Here is a 15,434-nt window from a genome sequence, read left to right as displayed (position 1 = left end):
TTGTGTTTTTTTTTTAAAAAAAACCAAAACGCTAAAACCCAGAGACTTCACTTATTCATGACTCGACATTTTTGGATCAAGGCTTGACGTAAAAAAAAAAAAAAAAGAAAAAAAGTAACATTTACATCAAAAATAGGATCTGTGACCTTCATCAAGAATTGATCTTTCTGTCTTTAAAAATTCATGCAGGTATAAATCTCTGAATGTTTAAGAATATCAAGAGAAAAAGAACAATAGTTTGATTTTTCTCTTAAGGTACCAGGACAAACATCCCGCAAGGTGAAGTATCAACACTATTCAGAGACTGTACAGTCTCTCATTAGAATTCCCATCTCCTTTCTCTACACTGTAGGGAAACTTAGTGCCGTTTTCTCCTCTTCCTTTCACAGCATCTCTGAAACATGTAACTATTTGCTCTCAGCTGTCTCCTCTGACACTAAATTAGCATCAGAGGTACACCCACAGTGCTGTTCTGTATTGGTGTTACCTTTACTTTGTAAATAAAAGCAAGGTCCATCCTGGCAAAAGGCTATGTCTACAAACATAACCTCCACATTGTGTCACATGCAAGGACAACATTCTTTTGTTTTAGGCTCAGTTATGAGGAATGGGATAACTGCACAATTCCTGTAACAGTAATCTAGTTAATGTATAATGATGTTCTTAGATGAAAAGAAACAAGTGGAACACTTTTTGCTATTGCTGTCTTTGCTATTGCTCCTGACAATTGCGAATGGTTGTCTGCATTGCTGTACCACTCATAAAACCCATTATACTAAGAGCTAAGCACATAAAATAAGAACTGCAAGCACTCATGCACCTGCTTACCCAACTGAAGAAATGGGTACATAGAAAAAACGTTCTGGAGAACTTCCAAGGAGTTCTCCAGAATATGCAACTGCGCTCTAAAGACTGAGAACAAAGACAGACGCAACTGTGTAAGAACAATCTCTACACAGGCACACATCCTTCTGGTTTTAAAAGGCACAACAGCAGTTCTTGCAGCCAGTTTCAGCTGAACAAACTCTACAGGGAAGACATTAGCAGATACATTATTTAGCAAAATAAAAGCACACCACTTTTAAAACAAACTCTGCAGCAGAGCTAGTGCAAAGGAGGCAGAAAATAATCCTTTTATGCACATCAAGAATTTCCACACGTTTACAAAATCTCTGCATACCTCGCCAAACCTGTAATAGATGCTTAGCCAGTAAACAAGGATTAGTTTCTGGATCAGAGAAACATCCACAAAGGAGATACAAATTTGTTCAGAACTGGCATGCTGGATTGTGGTTTCTTTTAGACAAGAGCCCTCCCTTGCATGACGGTGGAATGTTCCGTGTTACTGACATGGGAAAACATGGAAACCTAAGATTTGCTCTGGATTTCTTAAGTCATTTCAGTAGGACATTTGGGGCTGAATAAAAGGAGAAAGCCAGAATGAGGCTGGGGAAGGCGGTCATTAATCCATGGCCAGGGCACGTTGAACATTGATTTCTCACCAGGAGAGCAGCTAGGAGGAATCTGTGGACAAGATAGAGTGGCTGAAGAAAGGAGAGAAGGGCAGATCACATACTGCTTATCATAGGTCAAGAGGGAGAAAAGCTGCCTTTGCACCTCAGGCTGTGCTTCTGGGCTTTACTATGCACATCATTTCCAGACCAAAATCTGTAAGCCAGTTAGTTCTCAGTGACATTGCTTGACATCCAGAAATTTTTCAGCACTGTGACCTTGGCTTCAGTTCGTCTTGTCAAACACTAGTCAGTAGAGCAGCACAACGATCACACCTGAGCACCTGCCAAAAGACTAAGAGTTATTAGTAATGCAAAGCAGTATAAAGGGATGTGCATTTTAATCTAGTTATTTGTGCACTGTGCCACAAACTCAGGTCTCCTCCTCCATAAGCTAACAGCAGCAACTAAGGAAACACCAGCCTGCAACACATAAGCTCCTTAACACCTTACATTTATTTCAGTCCATAACCCTGGATGATAAGCAATAGTGTGTCCAATAGGCTGACCCAGTGCTACAAGATTCTCTTCCATTCTCCCTAGGCAAGCAAGTTAAGTGAAGATTAGTTTCTTTAAAAACTCAAAAGAATATTTTAAAGTCTAGACACCTCAAACATTTCTACCTGCTGTCACAATAACCTGTAATGTTTAACAAAGCTGCAAAGAAAGCAACTGGCCCAGCAGATTTCAGGTTCTCCGTCGCTGGAGGTTTTTGACAGCAGTCAGAGACATGAATAATCATTTAAAAATTCCACTTCAAGACCGGAAAGGGTATTCCAAAGACACATACCCCACTTCCTTTTCCCATTTGCTCGAGTTATCTCAGAGCTTGAATATACAGCCTTGTCCGATTTTGAACTTGAAATCCTACAGAAAATTGTTAGTTATGTCTGGCTTGTGCATCACATTCATTCTTCTATAGTCATGTAAAAGTGTATTTCAGTAGCACCAGCAATAATGACTTTGGATTCTATAACTATGTGCCAAGATGCAACTTCAGCACTGGAATTTAAGACATGTCTGCCTTTCATGTTTCTCACTAGTCTTAGGTGTTCCCATGATGTATTTTTAAACAAAAAATATTGGAGCAGTTAGCTGTGCAGCTAAGCACATGGGCAGTCTTTTTTTGGCCTGATTTATGTGTTCTGAAAAGCCTGCCTCAACATGTCTGCTGGCTAGTGGGGAGTCATAATACATTGTTTTGTGTAACCAATATTGAAAGTTTTTTATGCTTTCATCTACTCAGTGGGGGTGGGAAATAGACTTTTAGGTGCTTTTTTCCACCCACCCCCCTTCAAATATACATCTGAAGAGAGACATAAACATACAGAGTCTGAGATATAAGCACTGTAAGAATAATCTTATAATAATTATGGCACAATTTAAGTACTGTAAGAATAATGCTCTCCTAATACAATTCTTCTAGTCTCCTGATATATATGAAACAAACCGGTCTCACTGAAGTTTCAGAACCATTTAAGTTTTCTTAATTGTGCAATGCCAGTACTAATTCACTGCCATGGCCAAATCTGATCTATGGTTATTTATAAAGTGCCTGCTGCTACACACAGATGCTGTAGATTATATACTCAAGCAATTTATGCCGGCAGCTTGTATTAGCAAAACGTTCATTCAAGCATTCCAAGATGCTCTACGGACATAATTACTCAAACTGCATTAAAAAAAAAAAAAAAAAAAAAAAAAAAAAGAAAACCAAAATCATACATATTACTTAATGAGACAATTTGCAACAACTACACAAAAGCAATGGTTTTACTTCCAAATCTTCCAACTTCAACAAAGTAAGCAGCAAAAAAAAGTTGTTATTTCCTCCAAGAACTGCCCAGTTTTTAGATATTAAAGTTAGTGATGTTTGCACAGACTATGCCTGTGTATATGATATTAAAACACAGAAGCATCAGAACTCTGATTGTCTTTTGCAAAACTACAAGAAACAAGCTAAGAAGGCCTGTTTAGTTTGAAATATCCAGCCTTTTCTAACAATGATCACAGCCTAAGTGCTGCTAAAGTTATTAGAAAAAAACTAATAGCTTGATCACCACAGGTATTATCAAATCAAAGCACATGACCTTTTATAAAAGGCTAATATTGCTTAGTAAGACTTTCCAGCGACTCCAAAGAACCAGCATTAATTTTGATTGACAGCCACCAACTTCAAACCAAGCCGCAAGAAATTTAGTAAGATGAAACGTTTTGCCTTTACATCAGAACTTTCTGCTTCTCAGGGGTTAAATAGAAACCTGCGATTTATTGTCTGATAGTTTTTTACTAAATCCCAAAGCAAAAGACAATATGCATTCTCTAAGGGGTCTGGCTGCCACACTACCTTCCCCACAGGTTTTTCTAGTATCGCAGCCCATTCACTTAAGCACAGTGTTTTAATCAGCTTTAAGGGGGAAGGGGAGTAGGAAGAGAGAGAGAGATCAAAATGAGATCTTACAGGATTTAACCTTCACATTCTGTGCTAGTGCCATGGACTTGCTTTAAGTATCAGTAATGTACACTTTTTGCAATAACATCCAAAGAAAGAACATGCATTTTGTGTGTTCGTAAGAAGCTATGAAAACATCTCTCTAGGTTACAAACCTAGACAAGCAGTTATTCACTCCGATCCTTTGGCTCTCGGTATTTCCACTGGATATAGTCAAAGATGTCTTTTTCACATTCTACTGGTAGGGCCTCCCCAGCAACTCCTGCAAGCAAATTACAGATGCTATTTGAAAGGTGGAAGGTCTGTACAATCCTAAAATGCCAAATGCATTGCAAGATTAAGACAAAAATGCTATATGTAAAACAGACTTAAAAAAAACAAAACAAAACACCCCCCCCAGACCTTTTCATACAGTATTTAGGTACTGATTCTCATTAGTGTCAAAGGAAATCAGGTAATGAATTAACTTTGGGGCCATGTGGTTATGCAGTTAAATATATTTATATTTGTGTGTGTATGTATGTGTGTGTATATATATGTGTATATAGACAGCCCCCCTCCAAAACAAAACAACCGACAGATACGACATATCTTGTTAAAAGAGTGGGAAACCACATATGTGCTGTGCACGGCACTGAAAAAACAATCTTTAGGTCAGTAAGACTTTAAGTAGATTAGGTGGCCCAGAAAGGTAACTTTGTGCCACAGCACTGCCTATACATAAGTAGGCTGCCTCTTCCTGCTCTAATGGTGTCCCAATACCACAAAGGACACTAAAAAATTACATGAACTACAGTATTTATCAGAAGCATTTCCAATACACTGAGAAACCAATTTAAGAAGATTGCACAAAGCATGTAACTAGAAAGAATACTCTGTGCAAAGGCCCAGACTGACCAGTGACACCCAAGGGACGGATTGTATACTCATTGATCGTGAAGCCCATTTCCAGAGCATGAGCTCTCATGTTCTTGTTGAATATGTCACTTCCCGTGAAATACAGTACACCACAGTAATACTGATCTTTAGGGATAAGCCTAGAATAAAAGTGGAAGAAAAGTACAGATTTAGAACAAATATATTAACAAAAAAGTCACAAGCCATTTGGAATTCAGCCATTCAGACGCTGTTCTAGGTTTACTTCCTATTTACATGCACACATTCTGCAACTCTGTATGTCTGATTTTCCCACAAGCCAGATGCAAGAATGAAATGAATTGCCTATCAAAGAAAGGTTCAGCACATCTACCCTGTCCCAGAAGTTACTGGTGTTCAGTCACTACATAGTTCCAGTGCTTGCACTCCTGCAAGAATTAATGCCAAAGCAGTATGATAAAGTAGGTCACAACTCTGAAACTGAATACAAAGTCATGATTTAAAATACAGCATTCTTGCTAATAACCTGTTGCAGATACAGGCAGTTTTACAGTGGCTTCCATACTGCAAAGGAATTAGAAACCTAGTAAATGCCATGTTCTGAATGTGGAAGTAGAGATTTGAATGCAGAACTTGATGCAAATGCCTACTATGCAGCAGACAGCTAAAGTAGGGGTTTTTTTTTAGGTGTGTGTACCGGATATCAATTCTCCTATGTGGATAGGCTGTTCCATCTTCTTTATCTGGCAGCTGACAGACACCCTGTGAGGAAGTAAGGAAAGCAAGAATTTAAAAATTAAATGAAACAGATTTGAGATCAATCTTCACCTCTCCACCCCTAAACAACCTCTAAACAATCCTCAGCTATCCTGGAGAGCAAAGTTAAATTCCCACCGAACCAATTAAATATTTTACTAGAACAGTTGGATGTCATAGTACTGCGAATCACTATTTTACACTGCTAAGAGAACCGTAGTTGAGTGTAGCATAACTGCTTCTTAAGTTTTTATTACAGCAGGAAGGATCAAAGGACTTCTCATTTCCCATTCCTCTGCCTTGATTATTATCAGGCTCTTGAGCATGCACAAACATCAGCAGGTTAAGGAAAATGTAGACGGAGTTCAAGCTAATAGAAATTTAAAAAAATAAAGTTTTTTTCTTGAGAAATCCTCTGTCACTTTTCATTTCAAACTGCTTTGTAATCTTCATGAAATTCACCTGTCAACCTTTTCTTTTTTCCCCTAGTCTATAATCACCTTAAATGACAACGCAGTAGGGGGAAGGGATATGAACCATAAGGAATTATGAGAGATGTTCACATACTAAACTGTTTCACCAATTGCAGCCTCATGCTGAGACTTCTACTCTTAGGTTTGTTTTGAAAGCTTAACATTGCTTATGCTTTTAAAGTTATGTTGTCTGCCTCCTTACTGAGACTTACTTTTCTCAGATTCTCAGCTGCAGTCATATTTCCCTTTTTACAACATTCCTTTCTTAGCTTCCACTTTGAAGACAAGAGCTATTCCACAACTATTTAAGACTGACAGGATTATACAGAGCAAATGGTCACTATAATAAGCTTGTCAAACTGTGAATGCAAACTGCGAGTGCAGAGTGTGTCTGCTTTTGGCTCACAAATGTACATTTAGCTTTAAACCCACACAGTATTCACACTTAAACCATTTGGCAAGAACAAGAGCGACTTTCACTTATTCCTCCTAAAGATCAAGCCCCCCCCAAAAGCCATCAAGTTTCATTCCCTCTGAGAATGCAACACAAACTAAACTGAAGACAAATGCTCAGAGTTCTTTTAGCTCTTATTTTAAGCAAAGCCAGACCAACAAACAAAAATATAAAATAATCAAGTGCTCCAACAGCCCCTTTCACCTTGAGAAAGCAAGTATCTTTAACTGTAGTATCATATATTTAAATATATTTATGCCTTCCAAAAGATTAGCTGAATATAATGGTATCTTGATTTCTAATTAGAAATTCGTAAATCATGGACCTTTGGTGAACCCTCCTGCAGGACCACTCCTCTGAGCTTCGAAGGAATTCCATAAAGCCAGTATGAGTGACTGACAGGAACTAACGAGTCCTCATTTCCACTCAGTATTGCTTATGGGTCTATACTTCTCTGTTAGAATTAACTTTTAACCAGCCTGTAAGACCAGGATGCCTGGGGCCTGTAAAGAAAACTAAGTGAAGCAACACCTAATCCACGTTTAAGAAAAAAAAAAAGTCTTGCTGTGAGCGAGGGACCTAACAAAATGAATGTTCCTGTAATTCATTACTTTCTTCAGGCATCCCACATATTCCCTATTATATCCTGAGTCTAGCAGCTTATCCATTAAATCTGCTCTGCCACAAAATTGACAAAAAAGGAGACAAAAGTATACTATGTATTAGACAAAACAAGGTAAACATAGGCCTGAGATCAAAGATAGCATTTCCAAGATCTTGAGGACAGAGTTACAAAAGTGGTCACTGGTGCAACTGAAGTGAGGTTCTGCTAAGGTTCTAGGGAAACATCAAGCAAAACAGTGACACAACTGGCATTGTGTGATGAAGGTTATGTCAGTGGGGTTCAGAACTACATAAATACCTGTAGATTTTCTAATACTGAAATCTTACCATGAAAGATTCACTAAGAGTTAACTGCAGAAAGTTTTTATGGGGGTAAAGGAGGGAATTTAAAAAAAAAAAAAAAAAAAAATCACAACTCCAACAGTCCAAATAAGCTAGGATATATACAAGATACTTTATGTCAGGAAACGTAATCCCCCGCAACATCCTTCACCACCAAAAAAGCCTTACCATGAACTTGGTGTCACCTTTAGACAGCACATCTGTGACAAAGTGGACTTTTTCCAGTTGTTCTACAACTTGATGCAGAAGTTTTGACTAGGAACAGTGACAGCACAGAAGAATAAATTATTTCACAAATAACAAGAATATTTTACCCGTTTACCAGACAATGGCCCACATAAGTATGGGACGTCACTATAATTATATGTATTATTGTACATGAAATTTGACCTAGAGGGGGAAAAAAGATAATAATTCTGAGAAAAAGCTAATAAAATTACAGTTGTGCAACATAAAAAAAACTTCCACTGAAATCCCCATGTCAGATTGACTTCATTGGAAGTGACAAAACTAGTTTCTTGGTTTGAGTTTTCAACTTCTATGCAATGAAACTATTGAAGCAACACAAAAAATACAAACTGTCATTAAGACTTCTCCACAGTTAGTCCCAAAAGATTACAAGGGCAGCAGGACATTTGCTTCTCATCCAAAAGATATGGCTACATAAAGAGATACTTTCTCTACCTATAATCTCTGCTTTACCCAGCTATCTGTTACAGTTTTACGTTGTAAAAGCACATGAATTTGAGGGGGTGAGGGTGGGGGGAGTATGTGTGAAGGGAACAGGAGGGATGGAAGGATAAGAGTAAACATACTGAATAGTTCTGCAAGAGGAACACAACATTATACATGGACCTGAGAAGTGATTGTAACTCCTTAAAATAAACATGGTGATCCAAGAAAAAAAAAGAGTTCACTATTACAGTAACAAAAAGATGCAAGACAAGTCTGAGACTATGTATCTTCTGAATTTAAACATACCCTTGTGGAAGTAATGCATAGTACTGATCCACAGTAGCAGAGAAACACACCTGTTTGGATGATTCAGATGTGAAACTCGGATGGGTTAGGAGAACATCCATATCGCCACTTGACTCTGCACCTAGGCAAGTAAGAAGCAAAGAAAAATCACTCTGCGTATGACAAAGTACATCAACATTGGTGAACATCCATCTAACCTCTTCCTATAAACTTGTTTTTCTGGTATAAAATAGTCAGTCACTATTCAAGATATTTGCAAAAAAATAATCTTAAAGTTAAGAGAACCTTGTTCTTCCATCAAAAAAAAGTTTATATCCCCACATATCTCAGAAAATACCAAAAGAATTTCTTGCTGTACTCCATAGCAATGAAGCACAAATGTTGTTAGGGTAAAACCAACGCAAACAATTCACACATTACAGTATACTACTCTTTATGGGGGCAAGGTGGAGAAGCAAGGATTTATGCAGGTGTTTCGTCACTGAACTAACCAGTCAAGACTATACTAACAGGAAAAAGCCAGGTTCCAGCACAGACTTTCTCTCTAGAAGAACAACATATACAGTACTGAGTCTTGCTTATTAGCCCAAAGTAAGCATTGGAAGATCACAGAGTACCAACCTCGTCTAAAACTGCCACAGACTGTAGCAATATAGTTTGGGTCCAGCTTCTTTACCTCTTTCAGCACAATTTCCTATGTAAAAAGGAAAGATGTGTGTTTAGAGGCATCAGTCATTCATTGGCCACTAGCACCTCACATCATTGATAAAGACATTCTTACCTGCATTTGCAGCATTTCTTCCCTTGGGATTCTTTTCTCAAAATCTTCAAAATATCTGCATATATAAAAATAAGTGTCTGAAAGAGTGGCAAGGGTAGCATCTTAAAATTTTAGTCAATTAAATGTGTATCAGAGGAAAGAATACAACTTCTATTACTGTCACATCACAAAAAGCTCCCCATTCTCACCAAACATCTTAGAAAACATCTTGCCAAGAGACAGTAAAGTCTCACAACTGCAAGTTTGACAATGCTTGGAAGGTGGTTTCATTGCATATTATTTCCACTGTATATGAAGATCTGCTATGAGGTGCAAGTAATATTACTGTATAACCAATTGGTTTGTATTTATATAGCCCTCTGAAAATACAAAAGGTTCCTGACAAAACTCAGTCCACCAGCAAGCAGGAGGAACAGGTCCCTCACACACGGTCAGAGGTGATCTATGCTGGAAAGAGCTAAATGGAAGCTCACAAGTCAAATGCAGCTCCTGGTATCTTTGCATGCAGCTGTAAAAAACAGACTGCAAGCATGCCGCTTGACTGTGGATTAAAAAAGGCCAGGTGAAGCAAAGACACACCTGACCAGTGGGCACATTCTTTACCCCTCCAGCACCAGAACCATTGACAGCAAGCACTGGCAGCCATGCTGCAGCCTCAGAGCCACACGTTCCCTGATGCTTGTTACCCAACCATCCCAATCCCAAGATTTGCAGACAGAGCTTCTGGATATGGAACTCACCCCCCTCTGAGAGTGGCAGTAAACTAGGGACAAAAAGACCACCATGAAGCACTGAAACCACTCTTTCAGCTCAGCACTTACCGGAAGTTGTGAAACAACATCTGAGCTGGAAGCAGACCCAAGGGCAACGTGTGCACTAGCAGCATGGATAGGTCAGGTGAGTTTTCTATTACTCACTTAACAGCAAAAGGTTTTCCCTTGAATGCTCACATGTATAAAGGCAGGGATGCACACTGGATATGGGGCTGGCTCAGATGAGCAGTGGGAAAGCGACAATCATTGTGTAACCCTTCTCACTGGCAAGCAGTTTGTCCAGATCACGTATTCTGCATCTCTGCCACTGATGTGAAAATGCTACAGCTGGCCCCACACAGAACCAACTCAGATATAGGGCTTTATTTGGTTCAGCTGCAGCTTCTTGCAAACACAGCTATAGTTGTTCCAGAACTAGCACACTGGAACAGCCACTCAACAAGGAGCATTCAAGCTGGTAAGAACTGAGGGACAGACAGACATTCTGCATGGCATTCTCAAGTTCAGACATGCAAAGGTCTTACCTGGCTCACAACACATAACAAAAAATAGCCTGGGCCACTTTTATGCAGATTCCCAAGAAACATCATTGCAACCTTGCTAAAGTGATTCTCCATGAGCTAACTAAAAAAGTAACTTGAAATTAATTTCCTTCTGGATGGAGACTAAGCCTACTGAATTTCAACCCCAGTGAAACAAAAGCTCTGAATAACTGCTGAAAAGCACGTAGAGCACACAGAGACAACAGAACCTTACTTGGCCTGCGTAACCTTACGTTACATCCTGGTGTCTGAAGGAGTCATTAGAAAACCAAGCACTTGCACCCAAGAAAGCTTACTTCAACCCAATTCGCTGGTGATGGGTCAGCTTGTGCTCATTTTTTCTTAGATCTAGAAGAATTAAGAAAAACAACAACAACAAAAAGTTACTTGAGGACTAAAAATCTTACAGTAAGTTTCCACCACTGCAAAGATGATGCATGCAAACAATACCTAACAAGAAAACAGCAACCTCAAACACAAAGGAAGAGATTTTAAACTGACAGCTGGTAAGATGAGTACAAACGCATAGAGCACTTCCCAATAAAAGACTTCAATAGACCATTCGCCTCAAAGCCAAAATCCTTGTTATTTTCCATGTCATCTGTAAGTACTTTACTTTGGATATGTATGTAATGCCTTTAGCCTGTCCACTAGCTTTAGCATCTTACATACTTCCCTCAAAGCCTAGGGCGTATCTGCTATCACAGTACACTGTGGAACAGGCAGCTTGACAGAAAAACACATTATTGGAGCGGGAACTGAGGACCAAAAGTTGCACTTACCTTCTAAAGTCTTGATTCCTTCCTCAACAAACTTCCTAGCAGCAGCAGGACTGCAAAGAGATATGGCAATCTGCCATCAGGAACAGCAAGAATCAGAATTCACTGTAACTGCCTAGGTTCTTCAAGGCCAAGACTGAAGTCACTCCTGATGCTTACCCTCTTTTCAGCATATGCATTTTCAGTTCGTACTTTCAATCAGCAGAGATGGCTATCCAAGGCTTAGCCTGCACATTTTTTAGCATTGATACAACTGTCTAGTGATGTATAATTGTAAAAAATAAACAAAATCTCACCAGATACACAATATTGCTTTAGACAATACTTTTGAATGCATGATAAGAACTACTTTAACCACAATCAGTCTCTGAACCAGCTTAAGGCAACAGCAACACAAAGTGTCTTTAGACTAGCACTTCAAAAAACCCAACAAGGCTCCAGTTTGCAACCTACAGTACAGCAAAGCAGTCCCAGCTCCAGTTCGGCTGGAGAGTTTGACTTAAGCACAGCACTCAAGTAAATGACTGAACCTTTTTCCCCTTTAAGGGTTTGTCATTTGATTAATCTGCTTGACTCTGCGGGGAAAGAACAACGTTTCAACTGAGAGACAGGCATTCAAGTAACGTTACACCCAGATACCTATCCAATATCTCAAAACGCTGAGCACCACCTGCCTGGAAGCATAGTCCCTTCCTGGGGAACTACTCTCCAACTAGTCTGGAATCCCATGGTTACAGTTCCACCACCTTAAATACTTTGAATCTGCTTCCTCAGTAAAACTCTTACATTACAATAGAATTGTGAGATCTTGACCTGCCGTTTACTTCCTTTCTTACTCTTCCCAGCATCTCTTGCTGGATTCCAGACCAAGACAGGCAACTTCCACCATCCTGAGACAGGACAGGACCCAAGCTTCTCCTTCTGCATCCCATTCCAATTTCTCCAAGGCATTCTCAAATCCCAGTATATCCTCAAACTTTGAGCACATTTTCTCTCGGAATTACTTGAGAATGATCGCATTTCCTATCCTCAACCTCAAGTGTTTCAAACGTTGCACAAGAGCCCTGATGGTTTTTTGGGGGTTTTGTTTGCTTGGTTTTTGTTTTGTTGCCTGTCTCAGGGGTCTATTCCTTTTACAAACACACGACAGAGCACCATTGTCCCTGGGCCCAACTTCCCACCTAAAGTCCTAAAGAGACTTCTCACTTCCACTCTTCTCAGTCTTTCATGGTTCCATTCTTGGTCAGCTCCTCTCTCCTTCCCCTCTCAGTTTGCACACAGGAGCTTCCCACTTCCACTCCTCTACCGCAAAGTCTGTAATTGACGATTCTATACCCTTTCTTTTCAGCCAATTGTGTCATCACAACTGAGGTGTCTCAGTATGGGCACTACAGCATCAGCTCAAACTCATTCTCTTCATTATTTGCAATTACCCAAATTCTGTTCATAACTCCACCAAATAAACAAGAGAAGGAAAAAAAACCCCACAAAACCCAAACCAACCAACCAAACAAAAAAACCTTACCCAATGCCAGTAACTCGTGTCAAGAAATTGATAGATGCACTTGTATCATCTTGTCGAATCTGCAAAAACAAAACAACACAAACCAAACCCTTCTTTATTCCATTTGCAATAAACAAAGAAATCCTGAGAAGATAAAACAGCTTAGTCAGAATCTGCTTTGGAGGCTCACTATAAATCAATGCAAAACAGTAACAAGGGTATTACCATGTATCACAATAATGCCGTATGTACCAAGCCTGACAACTGCCTAACTACCCATGCTGAGGTGAACAGCACGGCTAAACCACAAAACTGCACAGCCTTCCAGAGTCAGAATTCCACTTCTCACAGAAGACGTTCACATGCTGATCATATAACCTAAAATATCTTCATAAATAGACAGTTTTGAGGCTTTGGCTAAGCTTCTTGTTCCCTGCTTTCTACTCGCCATAGGCTCCATGACCACTATTCTTAAGCTTGACATCAGTCTCTCCAGGGACAACAACAGAAATTGCACAAAGCAAGCAGGCTACTTTGCAGGTTACAAAGAAAAGCTACTATTGAGAAATAGAGCACAAAGGAGAGAAACCCACCTTTTCCAATTTGCGTAGTTTTCCAGTGGATAAGAACTCATCTATCTTCTCAGCTATTTTAGCACCTACTCCATCCTAAATATTGGGGGGGAGGGGAGACAACTTAACTTCAGGATCACTAAAAGCCATTATATCTGGAAAAAAAGGGAAGCTGCACAGAATAGAGTCCAGAAAGAACTATGAGGCCACTGAGACCACAACAAAATGTTGGACCACAAGGGAGCACAAGAATTCAAGGGCACACCGCAAGCAGCATAAACGCTGTAATTCAAGGGCTATATTAAAAGCTCCCCCAAAGCAGTAATTCTGAACAAGGCGGGCTTTGCTCAAGTTCCCTGAATTTAGAGAAGCGGTAACAGAGGAAAGGGGAACCCTGCCGCAGCAGAACCCTCATACGGCAGAGCCTCAGCTGGAGCCCCCAGCTCCAGCAAGGACCCCCCCAGCAGCCACACCGCATCCCCGTCCCGGAGAACCTGCCTCGGCCACGGAAAAGAGGGGCTGGCACAGGCGGGATCAGCCTCCCTCTGCCCCCACGCTCCCCGGTAGCCCCCCGCTCCCTCCAGCTATCCCACGGACACCCCCCCCCCCCACCGCTGAGGCGGCCACGAACACTTTACCAGCTTCTTGGCCTCGGCCCCGCTCCGGATCTTGCTGGGATACCGGGAAATAACCGAAGCTGCTTTCCTGCAGAACAGGGGCCGGTCAGCACCCACGCGCGGCGGCGGGGGAGCGGGGAGGGGGAGAGGCGGTACCTGTACGCGTTGTACTTGTGAATGGCCCGGTTCACGTTGCGCTCGTAATTAGCCAGCTCTGAGGGGAGAACCGCGGTGAGAGAGCGGCCGGCCGGCCCGCGGGCCCTCCCACCGCCCGCGCAGCCCCTCCCTACCGGTAAGAAAGTCGGTGATGCCCTCGTTGGGGCTCTCCTGAGGAGCCTTTCGCTTGCTCATGGCCGACGTCGGCACCGGCGTCGGTACCGGGAGGTGGCGGAAGCGCCGGCCGGAGATGACAGGAGGCACTTCCGGCGGCGACGTCATCAGAACGCGACCGGTTTCAGTACGCATGCGCGGTGTCCGCCGGCGGGAGTGGGCTGAGGGGGAGCGGGGCTGAGAGGGAGCGGGGCTGAGAGGGAGCGGGGCTGAGGGGGAGCGGGGCTGAGGGGGAACCGGGCTGAGAGGAACGGGCTGCGGGTGATCCGTGGGGAGCGGTGGGGCTGCGGGGGAGGGAAGGCGTGAGGGAGGCGGTGGGCAGATGCTGGAGCACGCAGGTGTAGGGCGGTGTGGAGCTGCTGATGTTGTCTGTCCTCCTCCGCAGAGTCTGCCGGTATGACATCTCCGCCTGCACTTCACGCTGCTTTCTGGCACGCTGTTGGATAAACAGGATTTTATTCCAACAGGGTCTGTTTGACTTGGGCCGCTTGTGTTGTCCGAGAGGCAGCTTAAGTGAGCGAAGTGAACTCCTGCTTGTATCACTGTCCAGGCTGGAGTCTGTTTCACGTTAGCTCAATCTCTCCGGTGTTTGGAGTTTTTAGAGGCCGTAGTTTTCATCCTGGTTTTGCTGGAAGCTGCTTTCCACGCAGTCTGGAGATGACTGAAAACCTGGTGTTCCATTGGTGGTGTGTGCCTCTATTTTCCGGGGAAAGGGCTGGGGCTGTGGGGTTTTCCTCTCAAATACCCAAACTGAATTGTATTCCAGAAGCAAAAAGCGGGGGCAGGGGAGGGGAGCGCTGCTCACTGAGTTACCACATCAAGGGCAGCAGCAGCAAGAGCTGACCATTTCTCACCGGACTGACAAACACCGCTCCAGTGATGACTCTTCAGGTGTCACAGGGGAAGGGGGAACATGTGGGCAGTGACCCCATGGCAGACTCACTCCCAGGAGTTATGTGCATTAATTAATAAACGATAGCTTTATTCTTTGCACTTATGGCTGTGCTGAAGTCCCTTTGCACTTGGAAGTGCCTGTGACAAAGTCCAGTATGGAGGTTATGCATTAT

General features: G+C 41.8%; 1 protein-coding gene across 1 annotated transcript; it reads right to left on the bottom strand.

Annotated features, from left to right (window-relative positions):
* Positions 1 to 1,699: 1,699 nt before the first annotated feature.
* On the bottom strand, positions 1,700 to 14,445 carry POLB (DNA polymerase beta). The gene is made up of 15 exons (XM_069800855.1): positions 14,328 to 14,445; positions 14,194 to 14,251; positions 14,059 to 14,125; positions 13,442 to 13,516; positions 12,870 to 12,928; positions 11,348 to 11,397; positions 10,862 to 10,913; positions 9,251 to 9,305; positions 9,091 to 9,163; positions 8,520 to 8,590; positions 7,657 to 7,743; positions 5,537 to 5,601; positions 4,861 to 5,000; positions 4,119 to 4,225; positions 1,700 to 1,795 (listed from the first exon to the last, which is right to left on the bottom strand). Exons 1-14 carry the CDS (start codon positions 14,386 to 14,388, stop codon positions 4,131 to 4,133), a joined length of 1,008 nt encoding a protein of 335 aa, XP_069656956.1. The 5' UTR covers positions 14,389 to 14,445; the 3' UTR covers positions 1,700 to 1,795; positions 4,119 to 4,130.
* Positions 14,446 to 15,434: the final 989 nt, after the last annotated feature.

This window comes from Haliaeetus albicilla, chromosome 13, assembly GCF_947461875.1.
Source record: "Haliaeetus albicilla chromosome 13, bHalAlb1.1, whole genome shotgun sequence".
NCBI classification, from domain to species: domain Eukaryota; kingdom Metazoa; phylum Chordata; class Aves; order Accipitriformes; family Accipitridae; genus Haliaeetus; species Haliaeetus albicilla.
This window is presented reverse-complemented; position numbering and strand designations above follow the sequence as displayed.